The sequence below is a fragment of the Ictidomys tridecemlineatus genome, chromosome 11 (genome assembly GCF_052094955.1).
Source record: "Ictidomys tridecemlineatus isolate mIctTri1 chromosome 11, mIctTri1.hap1, whole genome shotgun sequence".
Lineage (NCBI taxonomy): Eukaryota > Metazoa > Chordata > Mammalia > Rodentia > Sciuridae > Ictidomys > Ictidomys tridecemlineatus.
In genome coordinates, this window is record NC_135487.1 from 15,886,336 (window position 1) to 15,903,631 (window position 17,296).

Here is a 17,296-nt window from a genome sequence, read left to right on the forward strand (position 1 = left end):
TCCTCCGCTCATAAACACACAGAGCAGCACAAACGAATATTGGAAAATTAAGCCTTTAATTACATAACCTCTTTTCAAAAAATCACAGAGTGGAGATTTTCCAGAGATGATGGACTCAGCAGATGGCCACCACAGAAGCTCGGCCCTCATTTCTCTGCAAAAGTCCTCTGCCAGCCTGAGAAAACTCCCCACCCCTTGCTTTAAGAAGGCAGAAAGCAGTGGCCTGGAGGCCAGGCTGGATGGAGCATGTGGTTACACAGCTGGCAACTGCACCCAGAATGAGGGCAACTGCACCCAGAATGAGACTTACGGATCATCCCAAATAGGTTCCCAAGTGACCTCAGGCACTTGACTCATGGGCCACTGGGTCCACAGTGAAGGGAGCCGTTCATTCCCAAGGCCACTCACTCCTACTTAGGTCTGGCAGGGAGGGCTGAGGCCAAGCAAGTCCCCTGGCCCTCACTTCCCGTCTGCCAGGGACCTACGTGCAGAGCTGGCTGGGAAGCCCTGCTCCTTTAATTTCATTCTCTTGTTCATTTCCCCCGCTCAGGAATCATCCATGCCTGCTCCTACTCCCATACAGTTCCCGGGTGAGGCCCAGGGGCTCAGAGTTTACAGCTAGCCTGTGCCACTTTGGAACTGGTTTTTCTGTTCAGGACTTGACAGATAAAGTCTCCAGCTTCCAGGAGCTTCTGAAGGTTCACACCCTTCGAGAAACAAATCAGAGGATACAGTAAGTCAAGGCCCTCAGGACCCAGGGGAACAGCAGACTAGAGACTGTGATGCTGCAAGGGAGAGGTGACGGCAAACAGGCTCCTTCCTGATGTGGGCTGCCATCTGGGGTCATCCCTGGGACTGTCCCTCACAATGGCTTGTGGTGCCACCATCAGGAGAGGGACCTCATCAGCTTTGCTGTCTCCATCTCCAGGGCCTGGCCCAGGGCCTGCCTAGTGTATTGAAGTGCGGGCTGTGAGGCGGAGGGGCAGGAACGAATGCCAGCCGACAGGACTCTTTTTTTTTCTTTCTAACTTGAAATCCTGCTTCAGTCCTAGAGTGGCTGGAACACAGGTGTGTGCCACGACACCTGGCCCACAGTTGCTCTCATTTGCTGATGTGTACCGTGAGCTCAGCTCATGCTCAGCATTCTACTTGGTTTCCCCCACACACACCAGTGCTGGGGGGTGCGGGGGAACGCAGGCCTCACACAGGCTAAGCAGGCTGCACTCCCAGGTGAACATTTTCTTTTTTTCTGGTGCTGGGGATTAAACCTAGTGGTGCTTAACCACTGAACCACATCCCCAGCCCTTTTTATATTTTATTTAGAGACAGGGTCTTGCTAAGTTGCTCAGCATCTCAATACGTTCAGGAGGCTGGCTTTGAATTTGCAATCCTCCTGCCTCAGCCTCCCCAGCTACGGGATTACAGGTGTGGGCGCTCCACACATTTTCTTAATCCTCACAACAGCCCATTTCTCAGATTTAGAGAGATGAAAGAATTACATCAGCCTGTGAGGGGCAGGGCTGGTTTTAAAAATTCATCAGATTTCAAAGCGGAGGTTATATGGCACCCAGACCAACACCAAGGGCCCTTACAGCCTTGGCAGAGCCCTGGGGGCTTATTCTACTGCCCTCCTTTTACAGAGAACTAAACAGCTGACTCTGTTCAGGCCAGGATCCTCACCCCTTCAGGGCTCTCCCTGTTCCTTAGGGTCTCAGAACAGAACAGTGGAGGACATTCTGAGCCCCTAGCTTTCTTGTGGCCCTGCTGGTGGCCTCACCACACTCTGCTACCTCAGAAACAGAACAAAGGTACCCCTAATCCCTGGCCCCTTTGCCTTCTTAACCCCACAACCCCCACTGGCTTCTGTCCTGGGGTTCAGGCAGAGCCCCGTCAGTTCAGAGAGGCTGCCACTCGGGGGCAGGGAGGCTTACCGTGTGAATGCCCAAGCCAGTTAGCATGTAGACCAGGTCCTCAGTGGCCAAGTTCCCTGATGCCCCCTGTGCATAGGGACAGCCTCCAAGTCCTGCCACGGAAGAGTCCACGACACTCACACCCATCTGGAAACAAGGATGGGGAAACATGACCGCCTCTGGGCACCAGAGCCCACCACGCTGCCCTGGCAAGCCCCTCAGTGCTTGTTGCCTGAAATTCTGTCATTCTTTCCTTTGGCGTCTGATTGCGTTAGTGACAATCCCACTGAAAGGCTTCATTCAGTTCCTGGGACAATGTGAGTCTGTCTTCCCTGACTTTCCTCTCCAGGAGTCTTTCTGCTCCCTTTCACCGTCATCCTTCTTAGCCTGTAGGTCTCAGCCTAAGAGCCACCTCCTCAGAGAGGCCCTCCCAACCTCCCCTTCCCGCTGTGGAGATTTCAGACCTGCCCCAGTGCCCCAGGTCAGCTGCTTCCCCCTCTGCTCCTTTTCTTCTCCCTTCTCACACCTCCCCCACCCGTCCCCCACCTCACTCCCAGCCGCTTCCTAGTCACTTGGGAAACCTGCCATCAGAAGAGACACTGAGCTCCAGACCAAGCCCATCCCTCCACCTCCAGAGGCCCACTCCAGCCAGCCCAAGCCCGCCCAAGTAGCCCTTCCCTCGGCTTCTGCAACCTGCCCCTCTCTCTGCAGACCTCCTCCCAACCCAACCTATTTCTTTTGTTCCCTTCAAAGCAAAGTGCCTCAAGCTGGGGTCGTGGTACAGGGTTGCTTAGGAGTAAGGAAGAGGGTTCATCCTCAGCACGCATATAAATAAGTGAAGATCCACTGACGACTAAAAAAAGAAGCAAAGAAGCAAAGTGCCTCAAAAGAGCTGTCCCTGCTTATTGTCTCCAGCCATTCCCCTCTGAAATGGGTTTTGCCGTCCTTGCCCCCAGCTCTTCCCGTGGAAACAGGTCCAGTGAAGGTCTCTGGTCACTGGAGTCCTTCATGTAGCTAAAGTCACAGGTCAAGTCTCAGCCCCTGGTTTCCTCCAGCACCTCTGGCCTCTCCTGAGGTGCTGTTTTTGCTGGCTCTTCCTCATCTCTGGCCTCTAAAGGATGGAGCCCTCACTGCATGGCCCTCAGAGAGCTTCGCCTCTCTGCTGAAGTCTCCAACTGTCTACACCCAGGCCCGAGGCTTGCCCAGCATGGCCTCTCCACTGGAGCCTGGGGAGGCCTCACCACTGCCACCACCTGCTCCTTCCAGGTTTGCTGCCAGAAGTTTCCACCTACCTGACTGCAGGCTCCCAACTGGCATCTCCTGCTTCTACCACCCTCTGTACAGTCAGTTCACGTCCCTCGCACTCCTTAGCTTCTCAGGTCAGTCAGAAAGGGCCCGACAAGGCCCTCACCTGGCTTCCTCTCCCCTCTCCCCACTGTCACACTGCTCCCCTGTGCCTCCATGTTCCTGGACAGAAAGTGTACCCCCCCCGTGTCTTTAACCTATGTTCCTGAACTGGGACCCCCTCAACACCAGTATTTTTATGGCTAGGCTCACTCCCTGATGCCCCTCAGATCTCCCTCAATGCTGCCCTGGGCAAGGAGGCCTCTCTGTAAACACCTGGTGCTCCCTTGACTGCTGTATTCTTCTCCATGGCATTTATGGACACCTGGCTGACCATATATTTATTTGTCTACTTATTATCTGTCTCATTCACAGCTGAATCCTCAGTGCTGAGAAGAGGGTCTGGCCTCACACCATATTTAGTGTTAGTAGCTGAGGAAGCTGTACTGTCTGTTTGCCTGTCTAACCTTTCACCTCCTTCCCCCTAGGACAGGAGCTCTGAGAAGGCAGAAACCGGGAGTCCATTCCTGTTGTCCAGTCAGCGCTTCACAGAGCGCCCGGAGCACAGAAGGCACGAACACTGAAGTAGTGGATGGAGGAAGGTGGAGGAAGTTACCATAGGTCTTCATGCTCAGCTGATTTCCCAGAGAAATCTGCAAAAGGTGACTCTGAGGACATCAGATACCAAGAAACAGAAGGCCAGAAAAGCAGGAGTATCCTGAGCATGGTCAGGATGACGTTTTGCCGCAGACCTTCCACACTGGTTCAGAAGTCCCTTTTCCTGGCCTGGCAGATGTTGAGAAGAAGCCATTCTTCCTCACCTGCCCTGCCAGGCAACTCATGGGCTTCAGAAGAGCCCAAGGGCCCAAGACAGGAGGTCCCACCAAGCTGGGAACTGGAGGGGACCCCAGAGCCAAGCCTCAACCTTGACAACCAGGATTCTGGGGAAACAGGCCCAGAAAGTAAGAGAATCATCTGGCTTGGAGACATGAAGCTCCAGGAGGTAACAAGAGCGCCAGAAAGGTGAGGGTTGGGGACCACCTTCTCCTGCCCAACCACGCAGGCAGACCAGTGCCACTGCGAGGCAGCCGGTGTCAGACACGAGATTGTTCCTTCTAGGGGCTACCTGCAGAGAGTCCTACCCAGCAGCCCACCAAAAGCAATCTTCAAGGGAAGGTAAGCCCGAGGCCAGTACAACTTCTGGGGAACTCCCCACTCCTCTGAAAAGCCTCTGCCTGTCCCTTTAGCTGCTCCCCCAGCTCAATACCCGGGCTGCCACAGGGCCAGGACACGCGAGTCCTCCTGAACCCTACTTTAGTCTTTCAGGGCAGCTCTCCCTGGTGGCTGTTCCTCTTCTCTTTATTAAATTGCTTAATTCCTCATGTCCTTCGGGCCTTCTCAGGCCTCGCCAAATCCGACTTCCTCAGCTGGGCCAGGGGTCCTCTTGGCTTCTGCGCCCTGCGCTCCCTTCCTGGCCTCTGTCATAATGCAGCAGGGTTGTGTCGTAACTCCCTCGACTGTCTCCTCAATACGCACATGTGGGCACTTTCAGGGCGGGGGCACTGTCTTTGCTCACCACTGCAAGCGCTGGACCTGGCACTCTGGCCTCAGTGGTTGTTTGCTGAAAGAATAAATGAAACCAAACAGTCCTCCCCATGCCCTCTGGGAGAATGGGTACCTGCCTTTGATTACCTGCAGGGCCATCAAGGTGTTGGCCAGGGCCTGGCCATAGGTGTCATGGCAGTGGACAGCCAGGGCAGCCACAGGTACCTCGTGCATGACGGCAGACAGCATGTCTTTCATGATCCCTGGGGTGCCCACGCCGATTGTGTCCCCCAGGGAGATCTCATAGCAGCCCATTGAGTACAACTTCTTGGCAACCTGGGGAAGCAAGCAGGCATATGGAGGACCCCAAGTCCCACCAGCCAGGGGGCCCAGGGCTTGGGAACAGGGATCCTTTGTGCAGACAGGTCACCTCCATGGCCAGGCACTAATTCTCTACTGGGTCCTAAGCTCCTGACAACTTCCAGTGGGCATGGCGAGCCGTGGGCTGCTGACCAGGAGGCTGAGGCTCCAGAGCTGAGGCTCTAGGAGCAGGGCCTCCCCCCCTGCGATTTCCTCCCACTTGAGTTCTTCTCACCATGTCAGACCTAGATGCTGGACTCAGGAAAACCGATTCGTGTAGTTTTATCCTCGGTAGTAAGATCTGTGGGAACCTGGGTCTGCGACACTAGTTATAGATCTTCCAGGAAATACACAACTATTTAACTTTTGCGAAGCCCATATGCGAACCCCTAAAGAGGCTGCAAAGCTGGATGGCACCTGCCTCTCTTGAGGACAGGGTGAGGAAGGGTGTGGTGGGGCAAGAGACAGGTGATGCTCACCAGTGATTGCTAGGTAAAGATACCCTCCCCCTCTCCCTGCACCTGGTGCACACAGGGAGACAGGAGCTGTGGCTGGAGGGCCGGGGGTGCAGCAGGCCTCTGGAGTCACATGATGCCTGATGAACTCCTCATTCCCTGCTCACTAGTTGTGTGCCCTGGCCAGGGCTTGACTCTTCTCAGCTTCATAGGTGATGGCTCTCTGTGGGGCTACAGTGAAGGCCAGAGGCAGGGGGAGGCTAAAGCAGGGGCCCCAGAGGCCACTGTCAATGAGAAGCGGCCACTGTTACCTCCTCCTCTCTGGATGTCACGTGGTATGGGACAAGAACAGGGGCTTGTAGGAAGACAAAATGTCTGAGACCTGATTTCACCACCTGGGTGGCAAGTCCTTTAGTCTGTTCCCTCAACTGAAAAATGGAAAAATAACAAACCTGCAGAGGAATTTTGTGGCTGAAATGACGTAAGCTCTTGGGCTGCTCAAATTCCATTCCCACCCCAGTCCTCCTCTTGGTTACTATTCAGAGGACGTCAGGGTGTGGCCTCTCCCCTACTACAAGGAAACTAGGGACTCCTGTGAGCCCCCCCAAGCTGTCACCTCAACAATCACCTGTCCACTGACTGGACGGAACCTGAAGGCTTCAGGCTGGGCAGGGGCGCCGCTAGAGGGCTCCAGGGAGCAGGGACAGGCCGCGACTGCAGTGGGTAGGTGTGGCAGCCGGGTGAATGAAGGAAGGCAGGGACCTAGCAGCAAAGGGTGGCAAGGGGCATCCATGTGCTCAGGGACAGGTGAGGTGGGCAACCCTCCCCAAACCCCCCCGCCACACACACCTCAGCTACTTTAGCCGGGGGGATCTTCCCTTCGTAGGGGCATCCAAGCACACAGGAGACGTACCTGTGGAAGACAGGGGGAGAAGGCCATCAGTGCCCCTGAGCTCTTCAGCCAGCAGGGCAGAGGTGGATGGCTGTGTGACACTCATCCCTGGCCTATAATCAAAACCTGTCTGGGTGGAAGACTGATCCAGAGGCGGAGTGGAGGGAAGGAGCGTGGCCTAGTGCCAGGAGGGGGCAGTAGGGAGCCGCTGTGGGAGGGCTGGGAACTTGCAGGGGCTTCTGCAGGGGCAGAAGTGGCTGAGGATCTACAGTGGGGGGAGGAGGAGGAGCCAGAGGGCACTGAGCAGCCCCTTGGTGTTTGGAGGGGTGGAAAAGCAGAACCATGTGCCAAAGTTGCTGGGCCAGTACTCAGGAGACCAGGACCGGATGAACTAAAGGCCAGAGCAGGAGCTGGGCTGGCCTCAGGGGCAAGGGATTAGCTGCTCCAGTGTGTCGCCTCCTTCCTTCATTCATTTATTCTACTGAGGTGACTACCATGTGTCAGGCACATGAGCGAGACCCCCGAGGTCCTCACACCCCTGGAGCTTGTTTCAGGACGGCGAGAGCCAACAGAACAGCAATCAAATAAGTGGCACAGAGCCTCAGGAAGCACCGCGCTAAGACGGAAACAGGAAGTGCGACAGGAGCCACTAGAGGAGGCCAATATTGGCAAGGGTGGCCCAGGAGGACCTCCTCAAGGCTAGGACGTTGGAGCTGAGAGAAGGGGAGGGTCTGTGGGAAGAACATTCTAGAGACAGGAGCCAGCAGGATGAAAACAGAACAGCGGAGGCAGAGAGAAGGGGCACAGGTGGTGGAGACGAGGTTGGAGACGGGCACGGGCGTCTTGGGTCCTGCAGGCTGTCTGAGGAGCTCGGTTTTGGGTGTTGACACTTTCCATTCCCACCCTCCCTGTTGGGGCCCAGATGCCTTTGAGACCTTTAGAATGCAGCAAAGTGTTCTTCATATTAGGAGGTATAATAAACGGTTGCTGGATTGATAATTTCAGGCTCCAAGATCTTTCACTTTTCCATTTTAATTCTCCCACTTCTTCTCCAAATACTGCTGAGCAAGGAAATGTTAAAAGAGCCACTAAGAAGAGCACAGGCCGGGAGTCAGGCAATGTGACTGAGGCCCTGCGTCCTTGCCATCCATCCACCTGTCGGTTACTGAGTGCCATCTTGTGCCAGGCCTGTGCTGTGAGGGCAGGGCAGGGCAGGGACTGAGGGAGACATGGCTTGTCCTAGCAGAGAGCACAGTCCATGGGACGGGGCAGCACAGGATTCATAAGCAGTTTAACGCTAGGTTGCAGGACATCCAGGGTACTGTGGGACCTAGAGGATGGCCACTGATTCCCAGTGAAGGTCAGGAAAAGCTTCTCAGAGAACCTGGCATCCACAGATGACTAGAATAGGAGTCAGGCCTCGAAAAGTACGCAAAAGAGTGTTCTGAGTCTATGCAAAGGCCCAGAGGCGGAGAGTGTAGAGTGGCAGATGGGAAGAAGTCCCAGGTGGAATGGAGATGGTGCACAGAAGACTAGGGCCAGAAAGAAGTGGTGAACAATAAGGCTGCAGAGTGGCAGGGCCGAACCAGGCGGGTCCTTAAACCACACTGAAGTCTGAACTCAGCCAGGCGCAAAGGCCCATGCCTGATATCCCAGCTACTGGGGTTGGGGGTTGGCTGAGGCAGGATAATAGCAAGTTCAAGGCCAGCCTGGGAAATTTGGCAAGACCATGTCTCAAATAAGTTAAAAAGGACTGGGATGTAGTTCAGTGGTAGAACAATTGCCTAACACTGGGGAAAAAAAAAAAGTCTGAACTCAACCAGTCACTCAAAGTATTATTTATTTATTAATTCAGGTACCAGGGATTGAACCCAGGGGTGATTAACCACATCCCTATCACTTCCCCCCACCCCCAGCTTTTTTTTTTTTTTTTGAGATAGGGTCTCACAAAGTTGCTTAGGGCTTTGCTAAATTGCTAAGGCTGGCTTTGAACTTGTGATCCTCCTGCCTCAGCCTCCTGAGTTGCTAGGATTACAGCTGTGCACCACTGGCAACTGGCATGGAAAGTTTTTCATCAGAAGCCATGTGATCAGATGTGTACCTCTGAATGGTACACAGTGAGTGTTGACACTTTCTATTCCCACCCTCCCTGTTGGGGCCGAGATGCCTTTGAGACCTTTAGAATGGAGCAAAGTGTTCTACATATTAGGAGGTATAATAAACGGTTGCTGGATTGATAATTTCAGGCTCAATGTGGGCTGCTGTGTGACCTCACAGTAGACTGCCCATCCTTCCTGAGCCTTGTTCCTGTCATCGGTAAGGTGGGCATGGCTGTTCCCACTGGGCTATTGCTAAGTTTCAATTAGACATTACACCTGCAATGAATGGCTTCCAACGATTAGAGGTGCCACCTGGGAAACTTAGAGGCCTTGAGGATTCTTCAGGGATGGGCAAAGAGCTGGCGGAGAAGCCAGGACCATGCTGTCGTCCGCAAACCCCTTTTAATGCCCTGGCCTGCTGGATACATCTACTGAACTGACCTAAATTTAGGTTTGAGAGAAATACTTGCCAGGATTCTTCTGACCATATTTATTCTCTTGGGAAAAGATGCCTCAATGTGGTGCTTGAGCTGCCCCGACCCAGGACCAGGAGCTTGTGGTCGGGAGAATGGCTGGAGGAGAGCCTAGCTTCACTCCAGATGGCAGGGAGAAAAGACAGCAATGTGTCCCGACTCACCCCCGCACTGGAATATTGGTGGCCTGAGCTGCCTTCAAGATCACGTCCATGCGCTGGAAGCTCTCGTCTATGGAGCAGTTGATGTTCTTCCTGGTGAAGAGCTCTGAGGCGGCCCCAAAGACGCTCACTTCCTTGGCGCCTGCAGCCACCTGCCAAAATCCAGGTGAATTTCTTCAGCATTTTCCTCTTCACGAAACACTGACAGAGTGGCAAAATCTTATCTTACGGTAAATTTTATGGTATGTGAATGTCATAGGTTGAATTGTGTCCCCTCAAAAAGATACGTTGGGGGCTAGGGATATAGCTCGGTTGACAGAGTGCTCGCCACACTGGTTCGATCCCCAGCACCACAAAAAAAGAAATGTTGGGCTGGATACAGTGGCGCATGCCTGTAATTCCAGTGGCTCAGGAGACTGAGGCAGGAGGATCATGAGTTCAAAGCCAACCTCAGCAACTTAATGAGGTGCTAAACAACTCAGTGAGATCCTGTCTCTAAATAAATAAATTCAGAATAGGGCTGGGGATGTGGTTGAGTGCCCCTGAGTTCAATCCCCAGTAAACCCTCTCTCAAAAAAAAAACAAACCAAACCAAAAACTCCCCGTACCTCAGAATGTGATCTTGTTTGGAAACAGAGTCATTGCAAATGTAATTAGATGAGGGCACCTAGAGCTTGGGTGCACCGATAATCCAATAGGATTCATATAATTTTTTCCTTTTTTTGGTACTGGGGACTGAACCCAGGGATGCTATATTCTTGTCCCTTTTTATTTATTTATTTATTTTTGAGGCAGGGCCTCATTAAGTTGCTGAGACTGGCCTCCTGCCTCAATCTCCCAAGTCCCTGGGGTCACAGGTGTGTGCCACTCCAACCGGCTGACTGGTACTTAAGAGAACATGGTTGTGTGACGACACAGAGCAAAGACCACGTGAAGTTGGAGGCAGGCCCTGCAGTGATGGATGTCCAAGCTCTGCAATGCCCAGGACCGCTGGCACCACCAGGGACCAAGAGAAAAGCCTGGAACAGGTTTTCTCTGAGCCCTCAGAAGAAGCCAATCCTGCTGACACCTTGATTTTGGATTTCTGGCTTCCAGAATTTGAGAGAAGAAATAAATTTCTGTTGTTTTAAGTTTCTCATTTTCCAGTAGTTTCTTAGAGGAGTCCTAGACAATGTAGACAGTGAATTGTAACTCAATTTTAAAAAAAGGCTGGGGGCTGGGGTTGTGGCTCAGTGGTAGAGAGCAGGTCTTGCACGTGTAAGGCACTGGGTTCGGTCCTCGGCACCACATAAAAATAAATAAAGGTATTGTGTCCATTTGTAACTAAAAAAATGATAATTTTTTTAAAAAAAGGCTGGGAGTATAGCTCAGTGGTAGAGCACCTACTACCAAGTAAGGCCCTGGGTTCAGTCCTAGCACTTCAGGGGAGGGGACACCAAGAAACAGCTTTGACATCCCCCAAGGAAGTCACCAGTGCTGTTGTCACCACCCTGAAAGTCACTCTATTTTTTTTTTGGTACCGCAGATTGAACCTAGGGGTGCTTTACCACTGAGCTACATCCCCACTCCTTTCTGTTTTTCATTTTGAGACAGGGTTTCACTAAGTTGTTTAGGGTCTCACTAAGTTGTTTAAGACTTTATTAAATTGCTGAGGCTGGCCTCAAACTTGCAATGCTGTTTGAGGCTGCCTCAGCCTCCTGAGCCACTGGAATTACAGGTATGCATAATCGCATCCAGCTCCTTCAGGAGCTTTCAAGTGTTTAATTTTTTTTAATTGTAGATGGGCACAATACCTATATTTATTTATTTTTATGTGGTGCTGAGGATCAAACCCCATGCCTCACACATAAATGTCCTGCATTTAGACAACAAAACCTTCTTTCAAGAGTGATTTTCGGGCTGGGGATGTGGCTCAAGCGGTAGCACGCTCGTCTGGCATGTGTGCAGCCCGGGTTCGATCCTCAGCACCACATACCAACAAAGATGTTGTGTCTGCTGATAACTAAAAAAATAAATAAATATTAAAAAAAAAAAAAAGAGTGATTTTCAGGGCTGGGGTTGTGGCTCGGCAGTAGAGCGCTTGCCTAGCACCTGGGAGGCCCTGGGTTCATTCCTCAGCACCACATGAAAAATAAAGGTATTGTGTCCATCTACAACTAAAAAATAAATATTAAAAAAAATAAATGTGGGACACCTCCAATGATGCTGCTGTGGAAAGTGACAAGATGCTGGCAGATGTAGCAACTACTATGGAAACTCTCTGGAGAGCTTGGTTACCTTTCCCTAAAAGGGATAATAACAAGAGCTAACATTGACTAAGCACCTGTCTTATGTCAGGCTCTGGCTATGCAATATATGAGCACCCTGTCTCCCCAAACCAGCACAACTTTAGGTGCTATCATTAGTCCAAGTTTACAGGCAGAGTGAGGCTCAGAGAGGCTAAGCAACTTGCTGCGGTCACAACATGGTGAGTGGCAGGGCTGGGACTGCTGCAGGGGCTGAAGGTAATTGTCACCACTGGAGATACGCTGTCCAGGTGGACATCCCAGGAAAGGGGACTGAAGCAAACAGTCAGGACAGGGAGTAAGGGAGCTGGGGTTGTGGCTCAGCAGTAGAGCATTTACCTAGCACGTGTGAGACCCTGGGTTCGATTCTCAGAACCACATAAAAATAAATAAATAATGCTAACAAATGCTGTGGCTGTGGCTCAGCGGCAGCGAACTTGCCTGGCATGTGTGAGGCACTAGGTTCGGTTCTCAGCACAACATATAAATAAAACAAAGGTTTAAAAAATAAATAAATTAAATAAATAAAAAAATAAAGAAGATATTATATCCAACTACAACTAAAAAATAAATATTAAAAAAAAAAAAAGACAGGGAGTAAGGCCATCAATCTCACTCCAGGAATGCCCCCAACCTAGCTATCCTCTTACCGCTGCCTCGAAGCCTTTCAAATTTGGGGTCAGGACTGGGTAGTTGATGCCAGGAAACTTCTGAATGCCCTTCAAGACTTCAGTGTGGTCAGCCATCTAGGGACAAAGAAGACATGAAGTCATCACCAAGCAGACAGAGAGCTCAAAGGTCAGAGAGAACCTTTTACCGCTTAATCTCTGTTTTCTAGAACTTGTGGAGCAGGAGTGACAGTCTTCTGCAGAGCTGTCTCCCCAATGCTTTTATGATCTATGGGACTGCTGAAAGGACAGGAGGTGCCTGGGTTTGTGTGATATCCCCATTTCTTCCAATGGCCAACCCTGCCTGCTTTGCACAGACAGAACCCGCAGTGACAGTGCCACGTGCCACTGTTGGCACTCACTTTGCAACAGGGTCTTTCTCCCCTGCATGCCTGTTTCTGTGCATCTAGAGTCCCCAGGCTTCCCTTTTTACAAACACAGGAATCACAGGAAGGCATGAAGATTCTAGACTTTCAAGAGTCAGAGAGACCTGAGAGACCATCTCTAACCTGGACAAGGAAAAGCCCTAGAGAGGTGACCAGCAGTCAGGGCAGAGCCAAGTCTGAATCTGAGCCCAGGCTTCCAGGCCTGACCTTCTGTCGCCCCACAGTGCTGGCAATCTCCTGAGACCTCTCAAAGTCAGGGACGCGAAACCTATGCTTCCACCTGCCACTCACTTCGAGAGCAAAGCGAAACCTCCCACCTCTTGCCTGGAAAAGCCTCTCCCTGAGGGCTGGGCTCACCTGGGGAACCCACTTGGGAGACACAAAACTGGTGACTTCTACGACAGGGAGTCCTGCTTCCGAGAGCATGTCTATCAGCTTGATTTTCACTGGAGTAGGAACGATATTCTAGATCAGAGAGAGATAGCAGAGGACAGTGAGTAAAGCTGCTAAGGAACTGGCCTCAGCAAGCGATGCCCACTCGTCTGAAGCTTTTGCTCCAGCAAACACTTCAACATCTCCACTTCCAAACACTAACACAGATGCACGTGCATCCTCGTCAAGAGGCAGTACGAGGCCGTCTCCAAGTTCCACAGAGTGTCTTGCGGTGCAAACAGCTTCTCACTAAAAAGGAGTTAGTATTCACAAGGAAACAGAACCCTCCTGCCATACAAATTTTTCCTGTACTGAATGTGTGTTCGGTTATGACCCCGTCATAAACAGATTGAGAGCAGGTGCCACACCCTAACAGGGCAGGTGACTAACCCTCTGGGTCCTATGGGATGGGGCTCCCAAGTATCACACCCTCCCCTCTCCAGTTCGCGGCTGGCATGGATTCATCCTCCAGTGCTCAGCCTGTCGCCTCTTCCTTTCTCCCTGTACATCTAGTTGTCCAGAGTCACATGTGTCACGTGTTTACTACATTGACATCTAGGATATTCAGGTTTAGAACACTTTAATTTTCACAGAAAGTTCTATGGAACAGTATGGGTATACAATATTTTCTAGATAAATGCTCCCACACATATATAAACTTGTTTATTACATAAAAATATAAAACACACACACATTTACACCTTTGAGTCACTTAATATGCTCCTATATTAACAACTTCATAATACTCCATTTTTGAATAGTTCATAATATATGTGACCCAACCTTCCTGCCATATGGAATACTCAAAGCAGACACTTGAAAAACCTTTTCTGGGTTATTTCCACCTTTACCTTTTCATTTTGCAGTCCATCTCGGGGACCAACTTCCACAATTTTCACCCGCTTTGGGAAAGTGCCCATAGATGAGGTACTGACCTTGGTTTAAAAGGGGAAAAGAAAGGAAGACATTGTCACATTTCACTATGGCTCCTGCTTCACTAATACTGAGATGAGAATCTGTATTTTTTTACTGTTTAATTCACATTTGGTCTTTTTTAGAATTAAGAACAAAAAGAATTTTTTTTTTTTTTTTGCACCAGGGCCTGAACCCAGGGGTGTTTAACCACTGAGCCACATCCCCAGCCCCTTTTATATTTTATTTAGAAACAGGGTCTCACTCAGTTGCTCAGGGCCTCACTTTTGCTGAGGCTGGCTCTGAACTTGAGATCCTTTTGCCTCAGCCTCCTGAGCTGCTGGGATTATTAGCATTCACCACTCTGCCCAGCCCTGTCAACAATCTTATTAGGTAAGGACTGTCTAATCTTCATTTTGCTGTGAGAAATCTGAGGCCCAAAGTGATTAAGTAACTTTCCCCAGGTCACAAGGTTAGCTGGTCATAGAGCAGTATTATGAACCTGGCAGTGTGGTTCTAGAGTACAAGCTCTGAACTCCGAAGCCACAGTGGCCTCTACCATAGTCTGGTTAAACATCCAGTCCCTTCTTTCTAGAAAGTTCTGCTGAGACGATTCTCTCCAACCACATGAACTGTGCCACAGTAACCTGAGCTATGGTGTATCTACATCAATATCAACAGAAAACACTAGTGCCCAGGGCCAAGCTACAGGCAGTAGTATCTCAAGACTGGGACCATCACTTTTCTCACTCCAGTGAGGAAGTAACAGCCTCAGAAACATTACCAAAATTGCATAAATAAAAAGTGACAGAGGGGCTGGGGTTGTGGCTCAGAGGTGGAGCGCTTGCCTAGCATGCATGGGGCACTGGGTTTGATCCTCAGCACCACACAAAAATAAAATAAAAATATTGTGTACACCTATAACTAAAAAATAAATATTTTAAAAAAAGTGACAGAGCTTGAACTTGAACTAGGTCTGGATCTGATACTAAATCCATGCTAGTCATTGGATTAACGTGTCATTTCACCAGGTTTTTGTTTTTGCTTCAAAGCTCATTGTTTCCCACCATCTCATTTGCTTTTCTTAACCTCCCAAGTTGAAATGCCCATTTCCATTTTACTTATGAGCAACTGGTGGAGGTGGGTGGCTAAAGACATAAAAGTGGTTTGTTGAGTATACTCTCCGCCATTGTTGATAGAACTCCTTCTAAACTAAGGTAAAAAGACTCCCACTGAAGGCTTACTAAGTGCCAGAATAATGTCCAACGCTTTGCCTACATTTTCTCTAATTTCCTGAACGATCCTAAGGTAATGACTTTCGTGTTATAGATGAGAAAAGTGAGTTTGAAATGAGTAAATAACTGTATCACTCAGCTTAGCAAGTGGCAGAGGCGTGGGCACCTCCACTGAGCGCGGGAGAGAGCCCAAAACACGGATCGAACAGACCCAAAGTACAACGCAAGGGAAGCACAGCTGGCCCTGGGCCACCCAGGTTCCCCCTAACTGTCCCTAAAGCAACAAGAGCTGGAAAAGAGGCGAGTGGGCGAGGTGACCTGGCAGGGTGTTTTGCACTAGAGGACATGGAGCGGTCTGAAGCTCAACTAAAATAAGAAAGGAGCCAGGGACACCGGCGAGGGCCGAGGGCCGGGCACAGGACGCCCAGGACGGCCTCGCGGGTCTCCACGACCGAGCCCTCAGCCGCTGTTCCGCTCCGGGCCTCGGTTTCCCCACACCCCTGGGCAGATCTGGGCGACAGGCAAGGTCCGAGGCTCCACGGCCCTCCGGATCCCAGCCGGAAGGGCTGTCCCGCTTCGCCGCTCAGGGACCGAGCCGCGACCCGACCGGGCCCGGGGCACTTACAGCCCGGAGGGACGCCAAGCGCGCCAGTCGCCGCGGTAGCGCCTTCCTCAGTGTCGCCATCGCGCCTCCGCTTCCCCCTCCGCCTCCCAGCTGGGCACCACGTGATCGCCGCCGCCAGGTGGGCGTGGCCCCTGGGGCGGAGCCTCGGGAATGACGTGCGGCGCTCCGCGATGGCTCCACCCACAGGCTCTGGGTTTTTATTCCTGCCGGGCCAAGGGAGGCTGTAGGGACTAGAGATGCACAGACATTAACCCAGCTTCGTTAGAGTCTGGGAGGTGTGGGGGAGATGATGACAATCACAGAGGTGGCTGTGTAAATCCTAACTCCCAAGGTAAGGAGCAGCAGTGTCACTGTGTGCCACTCACTGTTACGAGTTCTTTGCGCGTGTTAACTTCATTAAGTTGTCAGGACTCAAATGCAGGCGTCATCTCCAAAAAGAGAAACATCCTTCCATGGATACTGCAAGTAAGATCCATCCAGGTGAAGAGGACACAATTAAAGCTTTCTAGACAGAAGGAATCACCTATGCAATGGCCCTGAGGCAAAGCAATCAAATGCTTAGAGCGATGTTTTCAATCTGCAGGTTGTGCCTCATTAATTGGTCATAATATCAATTTACTGGATACCAATTTTTATATATAGTGCAGAGTCAGGAGCAGTGACTCACTTACCCAGCAATTTGGGAGGCTGAGGCAGGAAAATCGTAAGTTCCAGGCCGTGGAGGGTGCGGGGGAGAAGAAACAGTATAGAAAATATCAGAGTACATTGAAAAAAACAGTAAATCTAAGTAGCACTTTGCAAAGCTTATTATATATGTCCACCAGTTTTCATTGTAAAACAAATTTCTTACCATGGACTGCGAACAAATGTTTGAAAACTACATTTAATTTTTTAAAAATATTTTTTAGTTGTCAATGGACCTTTATTTTAGTTATTCATATGTGATGCTGAGAACTGAACCCAGTGCCTCATGCATGCTAGGCATGTGCTCTACCACTAGGCTACAACCACAGCCCTGAAAACTGCATTTTAGAAAGATGAAAAGAAGCCAGATGAGGTGACACACACCTGTAAAACCAGCCACTTAGGAGGCTGAAGCAGGGGGATAGCAAGTTCAGACTAGCTTCAGTAATTCAGTGAGATCCTGTCTAAAAATAAAAAATAAAAAGGGCTGGGGATGTAACTCAGTGGGATAGTGTCCTTGGGTTTGAAAGGAAAGTAACCATGATACTTGGAGCGACCAAGAGATCTTTATTGCCGCAGTGAATGATTGACAGGAGAAAGAGGAAAAAAGAGAGGGGGAGAGAGAGACACAGAGAGAGAGAGAGAGAGAGAGAGAGAGAGAGAGAGAGAGAGAGAGAGAGAGAGAGAGGAGAAAGAGAAAAGAAACCGGGGGAGAGCAAAAAGAGAGAGAGGTGAGGAGAGAATGAGATAGAGAGCAAAAGTGAGAGAAGCAAGAGAGAGGAAGGGGGTGGGGAGAGCGAAGTGCAAGAGAGAGAGGGTGGGAGAGAATG

At 50.7% G+C, this 17,296-nt stretch overlaps 1 protein-coding gene and 1 long non-coding RNA gene across 4 annotated transcripts; one reads left to right on the forward strand and one right to left on the reverse strand.

Annotated features, from left to right (window-relative positions):
• Window positions 1-37: 37 nt before the first annotated feature.
• Hmgcl (3-hydroxy-3-methylglutaryl-CoA lyase) lies at window positions 38-15,934 on the reverse strand. Of its 2 annotated transcripts, none has more exons than XM_005317597.4 (9): window positions 15,783-15,934; window positions 13,862-13,945; window positions 12,936-13,043; window positions 12,175-12,270; window positions 9,243-9,391; window positions 6,464-6,527; window positions 4,947-5,135; window positions 1,932-2,057; window positions 38-707 (listed from the first exon to the last, which is right to left on the reverse strand). In XM_005317597.4, the coding sequence occupies exons 1-9, from the start codon at window positions 15,840-15,842 to the stop codon at window positions 606-608; spliced, it is 978 nt and encodes a 325-aa protein (XP_005317654.1). In that variant the 5' UTR covers window positions 15,843-15,934; the 3' UTR covers window positions 38-605. The 2 variants fall into 2 exon arrangements, with proteins under 2 accessions (XP_005317654.1, XP_040144041.1); XM_040288107.2 differs by having other exon boundaries at window positions 4,937-5,135.
• On the forward strand, window positions 595-10,369 carry LOC120890668 (uncharacterized). Of its 2 annotated transcripts, none has more exons than XR_005735028.2 (2): window positions 595-733; window positions 3,743-10,369. It is a non-coding gene; the product is annotated as an uncharacterized LOC120890668 (long non-coding RNA). The 2 variants fall into 2 exon arrangements; XR_013427583.1 differs by having other exon boundaries at window positions 702-1,068.
• Window positions 15,935-17,296: the final 1,362 nt, after the last annotated feature.